Source organism: Chrysemys picta, chromosome 14, assembly GCF_011386835.1.
Source record: "Chrysemys picta bellii isolate R12L10 chromosome 14, ASM1138683v2, whole genome shotgun sequence".
NCBI lineage: Eukaryota > Metazoa > Chordata > Testudines > Emydidae > Chrysemys > Chrysemys picta.
In genome coordinates this window covers 36415427-36427782 of record NC_088804.1, presented here as the reverse complement: position 1 = coordinate 36427782, position 12356 = coordinate 36415427, and the positions used below count along the sequence as shown (strand labels likewise).

At 40.6% G+C, this 12356-nt stretch overlaps 1 protein-coding gene across 1 annotated transcript in view; it reads left to right on the top strand.

The window, feature by feature from the left end:
- Positions 1-11843, top strand: part of MLYCD (malonyl-CoA decarboxylase) — a 62105-nt gene extending 50262 nt beyond the window's left edge. The window contains exon 5 of the mRNA XM_005292302.5: positions 6112-11843. Within this exon, the coding sequence (XP_005292359.2) occupies positions 6112-6645 (534 nt within the window). The 3' untranslated portion in view covers positions 6646-11843. The remainder of the gene's footprint in view (positions 1-6111) is intronic.
- Positions 11844-12356: the final 513 nt, after the last annotated feature.

Below are 12356 nucleotides of genomic sequence, written 5' to 3'. Positions count from 1 at the left end.
TAATGTTGTGTGGGGTCTTCTTTGTTCTTTGTCATCTTGCTGCTGCTTGTGTGCTCTAAAGAGATGAGTGTGACAGGTTTGTCATTGAAGTTGACAGAGAGGAGCAAGATTCATGCTGCTTGCTTAATTCAGAAAAATGTACTCTTCTTTCATAGTTTGACTAGAGGTTCAAGACACACCTCTTTTAGGGCATACTTCAAATTGAATATTCACTGCTGTCACCTGTTCCGTGACTGGACATTCATGAGGTGGTTCTGGTAGCATCTTTAGAACATGAATGTACAATCTGTAATAACTATCTTTGTTCTTGTGGAGGGAGCTGTCAGAACATTTTAGGTTAGAGTTTTAACTTGCGTATTTAGCCCATTTTCTGAGATATTCCTGTAGTTTTATTAGGGTTTAATAGGAGTTGAAATTCTGTTTCAAATAAGTACAAATACTCTCATATAAAAAGTCTTCAATTTCTCAAAATTGCCTTTTTAAAACTTACAAGATTCTTAAAGGGTCTTTTTAGCTTCAATAGTCTTCACAGAAGATACTGCTGCTGCTTCTTGGAAATCTTTGGAGAGGGGACTTGTATTTCTGAGTTTGATAGGGAAATTGACAGATAATTAATTTCCCAATTAAAAACTTTATATATATAAGTTGAGGCTTACTGCCTACAAACTTCTGTGATTTTTTTTTTTAAATCTTTTTTTAAATTTCTGAAGATGTCCACGCAGTGTGTAGAGGCGGTCAAAAAAGCAAACAGGATGTTAGGAATCATTAAAAAGGGGGTAGAGAATAAGATGGAGAATATATTATTGCCCTTGTATAAATCGATGGTACGCCCACATCTCGAATACTGCTTACAGATGTGGTCTCCTCATCTAAAAAAAGATATACTGGCACTAGAAAAGGTTCAGAAAAGGGCAACTAAAATGAACGGGTCCCATATGAGGAGAGATTAAAGAGGCTAGGACTCTTCAGCTTGGAAAAGAGGAGACTAAGGGGGGATATGATAGAGGTATATAAAATCATGAGTGATGTGGAGAAAGTGGATAAGGAAAAGTTATTTACTTATTCCCATAATACAAGAACTAGGGGTCACCAAATGAAATTAATAGGCAGCAGGTTTAAAACAAATAAAAGGAAGTTCTTCTTCATGCAGCGCACAGTCAACTTGTGGAACTCCTTACCAGAGGAGGTTGTGAAGGCTAGGACTATAACAGCGTTTAAAAGAGAACTGGATAAATTCATGGTGGTTAAGTCCATTAATGGCTATTAGCCAGGATGGGTAAGGAATGGTGTCCCTAGCTTCTGTTTGTCAGAGGATGGAGATGGATGGCAGGAGAGAGATCACTTGATCATTGCCTGTTGGTCCACTCCCTCTGGGGCACCTGGCATTGGCCACTGTCAGTAGACAGGATACTGGGCTAGATGGACCTTTGGTCTGACCCGGTACGGCCGTTCTTATCTTTTTATCTGACGTTCTTTTTGTACCCTTAACCAGAGATGTGTCCCTAGACTTTATCCTGAAGGGTCGCTGGTTTCTGTAACTTGATCACTGCTCACCGTCCATTCTGCTTTTGTTGAGATTCTTCAGAGCCCTTGTGTTTTCAAGTTCTTAGAATCTGTGAAACAGTTTGCTAGCTTCCAGGCACCTAGAGAATATGGGAAGGATTTTTCAAAGGAATTTAGGCTCCCATTTTCCATTGATTTTCATTCCTTTTGGGCCCCTTTGACAGCCCAAGCTATAATTTATACCAGGGGTCGGCAATGTTTGGCACGCGGCTCGCCAGGGTAAGCACCCTAGCGGGCCGGGCTGGGCCAGTTTATTTACTTGCTGACGCGGCAGGTACGGCCAATCGCGGCCCCCACTCGCTGCAGTTTGCCGTCCCGGGCCAATGGAGGCGGCGGGAAGCGGCGCGGGTGAGGGATGTGCTGGCCGCGGCTTCCCGCCGCCCCCGTTCGCCCGGGACAGCGAACTGCAGCGAGTGGGGGCCGCGATCGGCCGAACCTGCCGTGTCAGCAGGTAAATAAACTGGGCTGGCCCGCTAGGGTGCTTATCCTGGCGAGCCGCGTGCCGAACGTTGCCGACCCCTGATTTATACCATATCTAAGTTTAAATTGTGTGTACATAGAGTGATGCAGCTCAGTGCTCCACAGCTTTCATTCTGCCAGTGCTGCATTGTATTGTCTATGTAACTTGAGTTCTTTGGCAATCTCATTTTTGCTTTAAATTGAATTGTGTGCTGGGATTTGATAGGAAGAGAGAGATGATTCTAGGACTGTCAGTCACGGGAGATCACTTTATGGTACGAGTCTTTACTGTAGCAATTAGTAAACAATGTAAGTCATGTATTTTAGTAAATTGTACAGTAGACTTATATTTTTCACCAGTGTTTTTAAACTGGTTGCCATAGCTACAAGAAAAATGTTGTTCAATGTTCAGTAGTATAAAGGTTTTCTATTGTTTTCTATATTTCTGTAACTTGGTTAAATTTCTAGAATACACTAAATGTTTATCTGCAGAATTAAGCTGTCTTGCAGTGCTTTAGTGGAAAGATTAATTAGAATTACAGGGATTGTATTGGTATCTCTGATTTATTTTTTCATCGTAGAGTTGCCAATATGATGATTTTTGAGGCATTGGTTTGGTGGCACTACTGCAACACCATTACATAAGTAGGAGGCAAATACTTCCTTCCTTTGGCTAACAAATATTTGACATTTTTCTCAACTTTCACAGAGTGAACATTTGTGGTTCTCGCTAATAAGATCTTTATCTAACAGATCACAGAATCATAGAATATCAGGGTTGGAAGGGACCTCAGGAGGACATCTATCTAGTCCAACCCCCTGCTCAAAGCAGGACCAATCCCCAACCAAATCATCCCAGCCAGGGCTTTGTCAAGCCTGACCTTAAAAACCTCTACGGAAGGAAATTCCACCACCACCCCTACGTAACCCATTCCAGTACTTCACCACCCTGCTAGTGAAAAAGTTTTTCCTAATATCCAACCTAAACCTCCCCCACTGTAACTTGAGACCATTACTCCTTTTTCTGTCGTCTGCTACCACTGAGAAGAGTCTAGATCCATCTTCTTTGGAGCCCCCTTTCAGGTAGTTGAAAGCAGCTATCAAATTCCCTCTCATTCTTCTCTTCTGCAGACTAAACAATCCCAATTCCCTCAGCCTCTCCTCATAAGTCATGTGCTCCAGCCCCCTAATCATTTTTGTTACTCTCCACTGGACAATTTTTCCACATCCTTCTTGTAGTGTGGGGCCCCAAACTGGACACAGTACTCCCGAAGAAGCCTCACCAATGTCAAATAGAGGGGAATGATCACGTTCTTTGGTCTGCTGGCAATGCCCCTACTTATACAACCCATAATGCCGCTAGCTTCTTGGCAACAAGGGCACACTGTTGACTCCTATCCAGCTTCTCATCCACTTTAACCCCTAGGTCCTTTTCTGCAGAATGTTAGATGATGACTGGTCAGGACATTTTAACATCATGAATAGCTTACTTTATGTTTCCCGCTGACTAATAAATATACTACCTCAGTTGCTGGATTGCGATGTTTGGCAGAGGGGATATCTGTCGCATTAGGCCAAAGTGTGGGTTTGTTTAAGACTTTTTTAGCAGGAGACACACTTCTAAATGTTTGGTGTGGGGAAATCTATTTTTGAGTTACATTCAAATTCAGTTTGTAATATGTACAGATGTGTATATGTGATGAGGTGTATGGACCCCATGGTGGACTGGAGACAAAGGAGTTAATGCAGCAACCACCTGTCAGTGCTGATTAGCAGCTTCACAGCAGCTGGGAGAATAAAAGAGCTTAGAAGCAAAGGGGCAGGACCGCTTCCTTGGAGAAAACAAACTAGAGAAGGAAGGTCCTGCCACCAAGCTGGTGAGAAGTCACCCAGAGACAACTCCAGCAAAGGGACAACCAGATCTACAGGCTGGGAAAGTCTATGGAACCAAGGGAGGTAGGAAAGAACTCAGGGCATAGCTAGATGAGTTGTTGAGTCTTGATACCGCCTCTCAAGTTTAAAGGCCCTGAGCTGGAACCCAGTGGCGTGGGTACACCTGGGTTTCCCTATCCATCTCTCAGAGACTTAAGACCCCAAGGGGTATCTAGGCACTCTGAAAACCAGGACCAGCTAACCCTGCCAGGTATAATGGGAAATCTGAACACCCCAATAGGACTTAGACTAACACTTTATAGTTCAAGAATGGGACTCCAATAAGGACTCAAGCAAGAGCAGCTGACTGACTGCCCTGCCAGACCAAGTACCTTGAGGGGGTGCTGTCATGTCATTTTGCATGCATATTTGGTATTGGCTTGCGCAAATAGCCACTTATACATTTTGACTGGAAAGCTCTTTGCACATATACTGACTATTGTATGTATTTAAAAGTAATTGACAAACAGATTAGGTGTGGGCAATTGAATGGTTGCATTTTTAAAAATCAGACCCCATATTATGTTGGGTATCAAGTATGTTTAATTATTTTTTAACAGGACCAGTGGATATAGAACTGTATTTTGATCTTGGTCTCTTGGTGACCATCATAGTATTTTAACCAAATATTTGATTCCTTTATTCTTGCAGAATTTATATTGTTTTTAAGAATATTAAATTGTGTAGACATACATTTTGGGGTTGTGTGTGGTTTCATATTTCAGGTTTCTTAGGCTCTGGTCCTGAAAGCTGTTCTATATGACTGTATCCCATCAGAGCCTCTTTCACTTCTTTGGGCATCCACAGGGGCTTAGGGGATTGGGTCTTAAATTTGGAAATCCAGGAGTTTAAAAGGGCTCTTCTTCCAATGTTTGTGTCTGACCCTTGATAGGGCACTGTTATATTTTAGAATGTACAGGGTAAATTTGCTATGCAGTGCCTTAGCAGCATGACTCCCATTAGCATTTGTCAGTTTAAGATAGCATCTGAATGAAGATGATTTTTTAATGATAATCTAGAAAATACTCAAAATAGAAAAATGTATTGTGAAGGCAATTTTATGTTGACATTAAGATGTTATTGTAAAGTCTATAAATGTCTGAGACCTCCTCCCCCTCAGTGTGAAAAGTAATTTTAAAAAGCACTCTGGGTTGTTGTAATTTGGCTTCTTCCTCCCTCCTTCACCCACCAGGCTTGATATCCAAGTTAATTCCTGATGCGTTAAGTCCAAACGACAATGAATTTGGTGGCTTCATCTAGTCCTGATGTCAGCACACCTCAAAATTAGCATGCAATTTTGTCATAATTACCAAAGGGAATGGTTTCTGTTCATATGTCTGTTAGCACCTAAGAGATGCTTCAACTGATGCTATAAATGTTGATTGATAGGATCAACTCTGTTATTCTCAACATAAAATTTTATCTTAAAGTGTTTGCAGTTCACATGGATAGTACGAAAAGTAGCTTCCAATGGTACATAATCTCTTCTCACACTTCAGTAAACGCTGGATTCAGAAAAATCCTTGAGTAATTGGCACCAATTCATCCAAAAGGGCCACTGACATCAAGACTAAAAATCTAAATAAGACACGCTGCCTTTGGTATCTAATAGGAAGAAGCCTCCTGAGTTGATCATAGAAATTTAGCCTAAGCCTCATTTCCCCCCTCTCCCCCACTACCCATACATTTCTTCACGTCAAAAGAGGGAAAATTATAATAAAAATGCAGGAAAGTCATAAAATGGCCAAATTCTTTCACCTTATTCCTCTGGGGAGGGTCGTTAATGGACACCGTGCTATGTTGATTGGCACAACACACATACCTATAGACCTAGCTGAGCTTTATTGTGTAGATTATAATTATCAGCTGTAAAGGAAAAACATTCTCAGAATGGCAAACACTTACTTGAAACTAATCTGTTATTGACAGAGGTGATTTTATATGGTATTTGCACACACCATTAGCTTGTGAACTAAATCATCCTTTTGGCTAAAGAAGATAATCTTTTCTCAGAACCATTTGTCCCTACTGACAGTAAATTGTCCTAAACAGTTTTTAGAATATTTAGCAATTGTTCCTTGAGTCAGAGTTTTCCATTCATTTAAAAAAAGCAATTGTCATGCTTGATTTGTGATTTTTTTTTCTTTTGGTCTACAGGGGGAATTTCCTCAGATCAAAGTGTTTTCTAGTCTGTCACCTATCCCAGGATTCACCAAGTGGCTCATTGGACTTCTGACCTCACAAACAAAGGAACAGGGGAGAAATGAACTATTTACAGATGCAGAATGCCAAGAAATCTCTGAGATCACAGGTGACCCTGCTGCTGAAAAGCTAAAGAGGCTCTTAACTAACAACGAATGGGTGAGATCGGAAAGATTGGTCAAAGCATTGCATTCTCCATTTATGAGACTCTGTGCTTGGTACCTGTATGGAGAGAAACACCGTGGATATGCCCTTAATCCAGTAGCAAACTTTCACCTTCAGAATGGTGCTGTGCTGTGGCGGATAAATTGGATGGCAGACACAAGCCCCCGTGGGATCACTGCTTCATGTGGCATGATGGTAAATTATCGGTATTTCTTAGAGGACACAGCCAGTAACAGTGCAGGATACCTTGGGACAAAGCACATCAAAGCCTCAGAACAGGTTCTTTCCTTGGTGTCTCAATTTCAGCAAAATAGCAAACTTTAAATATACAAGAAGATTTTAAGAGCGAACCTTCCTCATTTGAATGAAGGGGTAGGATATCTTGGGATGTCCTTATTGAAAAGGGAATGTTTGTAATAAAACAATGACCTCTGTTCTTAGTCACAGCAGGATGCAAAATTACATTGTCTGCCAAAATTACTATAACTTTCTTTACTTGTACTGCCACATACCCAAAGCCTGATACAGTATGGTTGAATTATTGCCATACTTTGTTCAAATGAGTTGGAAGTATGTATTAAAGGCTGTGTAAACTCATCTCATTAAGGTTACAAGCCAGTGGTGACTTGTGTGGACTGTTCTCTGCCCCTGTTGTTGTTCTCGGGATCAATATTGTTGTTTAAGCTACATCTTCAAAAGCACAGAGGAACTCCTCTGTACCCAAATAACTAGATAAAAGCAATGGGCGAAGACCATTTTTTGTTCAGATATATATAAGCTGAAGAGCAATCTGCAGCATTTCTTCACGAAGGTCTTTGTCTTCTTTATTCCTGACATTTTTTGGTAAAACCTCTTGATTTGGCCATTCTTTGGTTTTTCAAGGTACTACTGTACAAAGTGCCAACACTGAATCATTGCTCTGATCGAGCAACAAGATACCTTGTATCTCTGTGGCTTTTTCTCAAGGCAGTAGGTATGTGCAACAGTGTATTTGCAGATTGCTATAGCTCATATTTACAGTTTAATAAGTAAAATCAGTGGCTCTAAATAAGAGAAGAAAGTCTGTTGCTTATAGGACTTAATTATGAAGATTTCGGATATATATTAAATCTCCATAAACTATATTGGACATTTTAAAAGTTGGACTTTAAGAAGCTTTTTTTAATAGTAAAAAGCCAGGTTTGGTCTGTAAAGCAATAAATTAAAATAAAATAAGTCTTGCCCTATAAACATTACATGATATCGCTCTCAAAATGTACCATATTCAGGTTACAGTCACACTTGATGTTAGTGTCTCCAGTGAAATAAGATCACTGACTTCAGTGGATCAGATATCAGCAGATTTGGAGTGCAGAATTCTTGGCTACTTCAATGTATGATGAAATCCTGACCAAATTCCTAAGAGAATTACACAAACATTTCTATTTCCCTATGCAAGTAAAGGTGAAGGGATCTTTAAGGGTCCAGATATACCATTTCATTCCAGGAGAAAGGACAATCAAATGAATTATTTGTATTCACTAAACAAAAAACTTCTCACCTACTGAGTGGCCTGTTTTAAATATCTGCTAAAGAGATTAAATGTTCCCTGGCTTCAGCTGATGGCAGATTTCTGAGTGTGATGATGCAGAGAGGTTGGATGCACTACACACTATTCCCTTCAGAACAAAGTCATTTTTACATAGCAGCTGGTCTTCACATTAGCAATGGCAACTAGCCTATGCCATGCTGCTTTCATTATGTTTTTAAGAATGGTTCCAAAAGCCATCACATCTAGTCAGCAGGTATCTCTTATGTCAACAAATTAAGGCAAACCTGTGGGTTTTGATCAGATACCAGTAAAAAAAAAAATTATTACCAGCTTCTTGTGGGGGAGGAATCTTGTATTGCCAAAATTTTTAAGGAAAATTAAGAGTCTCTTTGCTCAACTTGAATTGTAGTTTTTGTGAAAATGCCAGAGGGCAATACAGTATATGCCAAAAGATAGCTTTTTCACTGCCTCTGAATAACTTGGCTCATTGCACATGAGCCAAAAAGACACTGTAGAGCTTTTGAGAAGAGATCAGTAAATTCTTCAGTTTGCCTCTGCATTTCCCACTTATGGAATTAAGTACTCAAACTTTCTGGAATCTCCTGGTGTCGGTAGTGTCCACTGGACACTGTCCTTTGTTTGGCCAGTGGTGGGAAAGCAGCTCTGCCCAGTCAGTCAGTCAGTGGCCTAGAGTAAAGGTAACGGCCAACAGGACAAGAAAACAGTTACTTTAATTCTAAAACTGGTGCCTCACTGATGGGGTGAGGACTGGAGGACTGTTTTTTTCTAATAATACCTGAGAGCAGACAGACCCCACTGTGTACCAACTCAACGGGTGAGAGTAAACGGCGGGCTTGTGTACACGTGAAGGTTAATGTGGAATAAGGTGGGGTGTGAATTTAAAGTGGATTACCTATCCCTGCTTAACTCCATTTGTGGAAATTTTTATTCCATAATAACAGCGCCTTATTCCAAATTAGCTTAATCTACTTTAAACTAATTTGGAATAAGGCACTCTTCTTTTGGATTCAGAGGGTCCACAGGAAGAGCTCTTTTGGAATAACTCCTCATGTGGACAAGCCCGTTGTGGTGGTTGGGACTGCACTTGCCTTTAAGCTCTCAGTTGAGGGATCACAGGCCTGAAGGGCACATGTGTGGGCCCAATGGACACTGCCAGCTAAAAGACCGTGAGAGGGACCCACATGGAAAAAGCACATCAAACCAGAGTTACTGTTAGGAGTGACCTGCTGTTCCCTAGGTTTTTCAGACCTGCTCAGCACCCATTAATCAGTGGGAGCTGCTGGATGCTCAGTGGGTCTGAAAAACCTAGTCACTTATTTATATGGCTTAAAAAAAAAAGCAGTTGGGTACTGAACGCTTTTGAAAATTTGACCCCCCTGTCCCCCCTACAGAAATCAGTGGGAGTTGAGGCTTCCGCACCTTACCCCAAAAGGCATTATAAACAGGGGCTTAATCCTGCTGTTATTGAAGACCATGACAGGTGCAGGACTGGGACTTCCCAGGATAAAAGTAGTCCCTCTGGAACCCATTAATATCAGGTATGAATGACAACACAGGTACTTCTGGATGTATTTTCACAATGCAGAGTGCACTCAGTCCCTTCCAGTCCGTCATTGCTTCAGCTTGTCTAAATTGCCTGTCGATGGCTCTTGGAGTAAATTTCAGCATTTGCTATGTATAAAATGTCAGTGTTGCCTAAAGGGAGGATATTATCCATGTTTAAAGACTCTCAAGGACTTAAGAGTTTAAAAATCTGCTAAATGAATTCAGCCAGACCTTGCACTGGAGTGGCACTCATTAGTGTTGCCATAGTGAATAGTCAGTTGCTCCTTCGGTGTTAGTACCCCAGTTTTCTAGGGGTTCTAGCAGGATCATTTTGAACTTTCATCCTTCTGAAACTTGGTGTGCAAGTTCTCAGCCTGAAACAGATTTTTTTTTTAATTTCAAAAATTACCTCATTTTTAGACTTGGGGCAAAAAATGGGGGTTTAAATATTTTCTCTAAGGAAAAACAGCTTAAATTTAAGAACCTGAAATTTTTCAAGCATGTATTCCCAAGAGGCACTTATTCATCTGAAGTTACACTGGCTACGATAAGAATTATGAGTATTTATAAAGGATAGTGCCAGGGAATAAGTTGATCACTTACTGGGATGAGGAAGAAATCTCCCTTTCCGAATAGGTGCACTGTAGAAGTTTTATGAAAAGTTCCCTTGATTTGACAATAGTTTTGATACCAGACTAGATGGATGAATGATCTGACCTGGTATGACTTTTATTGTTTTCATGCTATGTGTAGACCGGTGCCTTTTAAAATTAAAGACCAAGAAAACAAAAACTGTGTGTCATTTTCTGTTTTTCTATAAAAACATGACAAAAAAGACCCATTTTAAATAAGGATCTGATTTTCAATGGTGCTTTCCTAGCACCTGCACTTGCAACTGATATAATAAAACACCATTGCAAGTACAGGCATTAATATCTATAATACCTGCCCATATAGCCAGTAGTGGTAGGAAAGTGCCCTTGTCTAAAGTTGTAGCATAAAATTGTGACCAGAGTAAGGAAAAGATGAGCAAAGAGTGCCTTCCCATTTCTGTGCTTTCCCTATTATTTCTGCAGCCTGTTTTGTATGTAACATCATTAAATATTATCTTTACATGGAGCCCTGAGGGGGAACATGTGTAGATAAGTTGTGTGGGTGCTGAACTTTCAATGGCTGCTGTCAAAAGAGTGCTTAGTCTGATACCCTGACAGCCAGATAGTCACTTAGGAAAACCTCATTTTCGGCAAACACATTACTGCAGGACATGACGCTTTTGTTTTCAACAGAGATCAGAAGCTAGGTGTATTTATTTTTCCCATCTCCAAAGTTTAGAAAGTACAATTTAATCAGTATACTCCTGTTTTTAAGATGCAATTCAGTTTTGTGTATGAATAAATACAGCTGTTTGTGAAGGAAAAACCCTATATTTGTTCTCTAAAATGCCTCCGGTTTGAGGAAGTCAAATAAGAGACTTCTATTAAAGACAGCAGAGATTTTGAGTGATGCAACAGGCTGATCTAAATCAGGCTCATAACGTGTGGACTCTCACACCTAGACAGAGTTTAAATGCCTCCATGGTCCGTTTGTTGGGAGATTATAAGCAAAGATTTTTAGCATCACATTGGAGGTGCATTATATGGATGTATTTTCTATATGACATCTGTTCTCCACAAGCCCTCAAACACCTGCAAAAGTATTTCGCTTCTTCAGTTGTTCGCTTTTTGGTTCATTTCATCTGTTACACCAGTAATCTAACAAATTAGGCTAAATATTCTATCATTTAATTGTGCATCAGAAATGTAGTTCAATTTTAAAAGAACCTTTGCGAAAGGATTGTTGAGGGTGAAGTCTTTGCTCATTACTGCCACTGGCTGTTTATTCCCACAAGTTTTCTTTCATTGGTTGTTGGCCTTAAAATGACCATCAGTGCTTGGTTGCTTTAAAATGAACAAAGCTGAAAGTGGAAAGGAAATGCTCACCATATGTACTATTTACTGGGGCAATGGACATGTCATTGGAGGGGTTTTATTCCATTCTTTTGAAATGCAGCTTCATTGCTCAAAAGGCAGGGATAATGCCTCCCCTCGCCCAGTTTGCGGAGTTGGTGAAGCCTATTCTGAAGAGCACGCACGTAACGAAGAGGAGCTGGTAATGGTGTATAACACAGCAAAACTTGGGTCTCCTTCCAGTGTTCATCTGACACTGACCAGGGCACAGTTCTATTTTAGAATGTAAAAGGTAAATTTGCAGTACAGCGCCTCAGCAGGATGACTCCCATTTGCTTTTGTCAGTTTCAGCTAGCTGCTGAACGCTGATGCCTTTTTAATGATAATCTAGAAAATATTCAAAATAGAAAAATGTATTATGTAGCCATCATAAAGGCAATTTTCTGTTGACATTAAAATGCTCTTGTAAAATCTATAAATGACTGAGACCTCCTCCCCCTCAATATGAAAAGTAATTAACACTCTGGCTGCTTTCTCCTTCTTTGGCCCCAAGCTGAGGAGTTTTCATGTGCTATCCTTTTCTGATAGCCTTTTATCATTATAAAACTCTCATTGGGCCGAAGATTTAAACACATGCTGAACCCTCGGCCACAATACCATCTAGAGAATAACACCAAGGCACCATAGGGCTAAATTCAATTAGTTGGTAGTGTAGTCTCTACACACAATCCATGGCTTCTCTGTGAAGGGGCCAGATCCTGTTGCCTAGCCAGGGCCAGAGAAAGGCATATGTGGGTAGAGGAAGGGCAGAAAGGGAGAAGAAAAGTAGCATTAGTCTGTATTTCCTCAAATTCTGGCACCAGGCTATTCCCAAGTGGAAATCAGAGCAGACTTCAGGCAGCTGGGCATTAGTTGAAGCCTGCATTCTATCCCCTGGCCCAAAGGCCCATAGTTGCAGAACAGCATTCTGGCCTTGTCCTTTATACTACTAT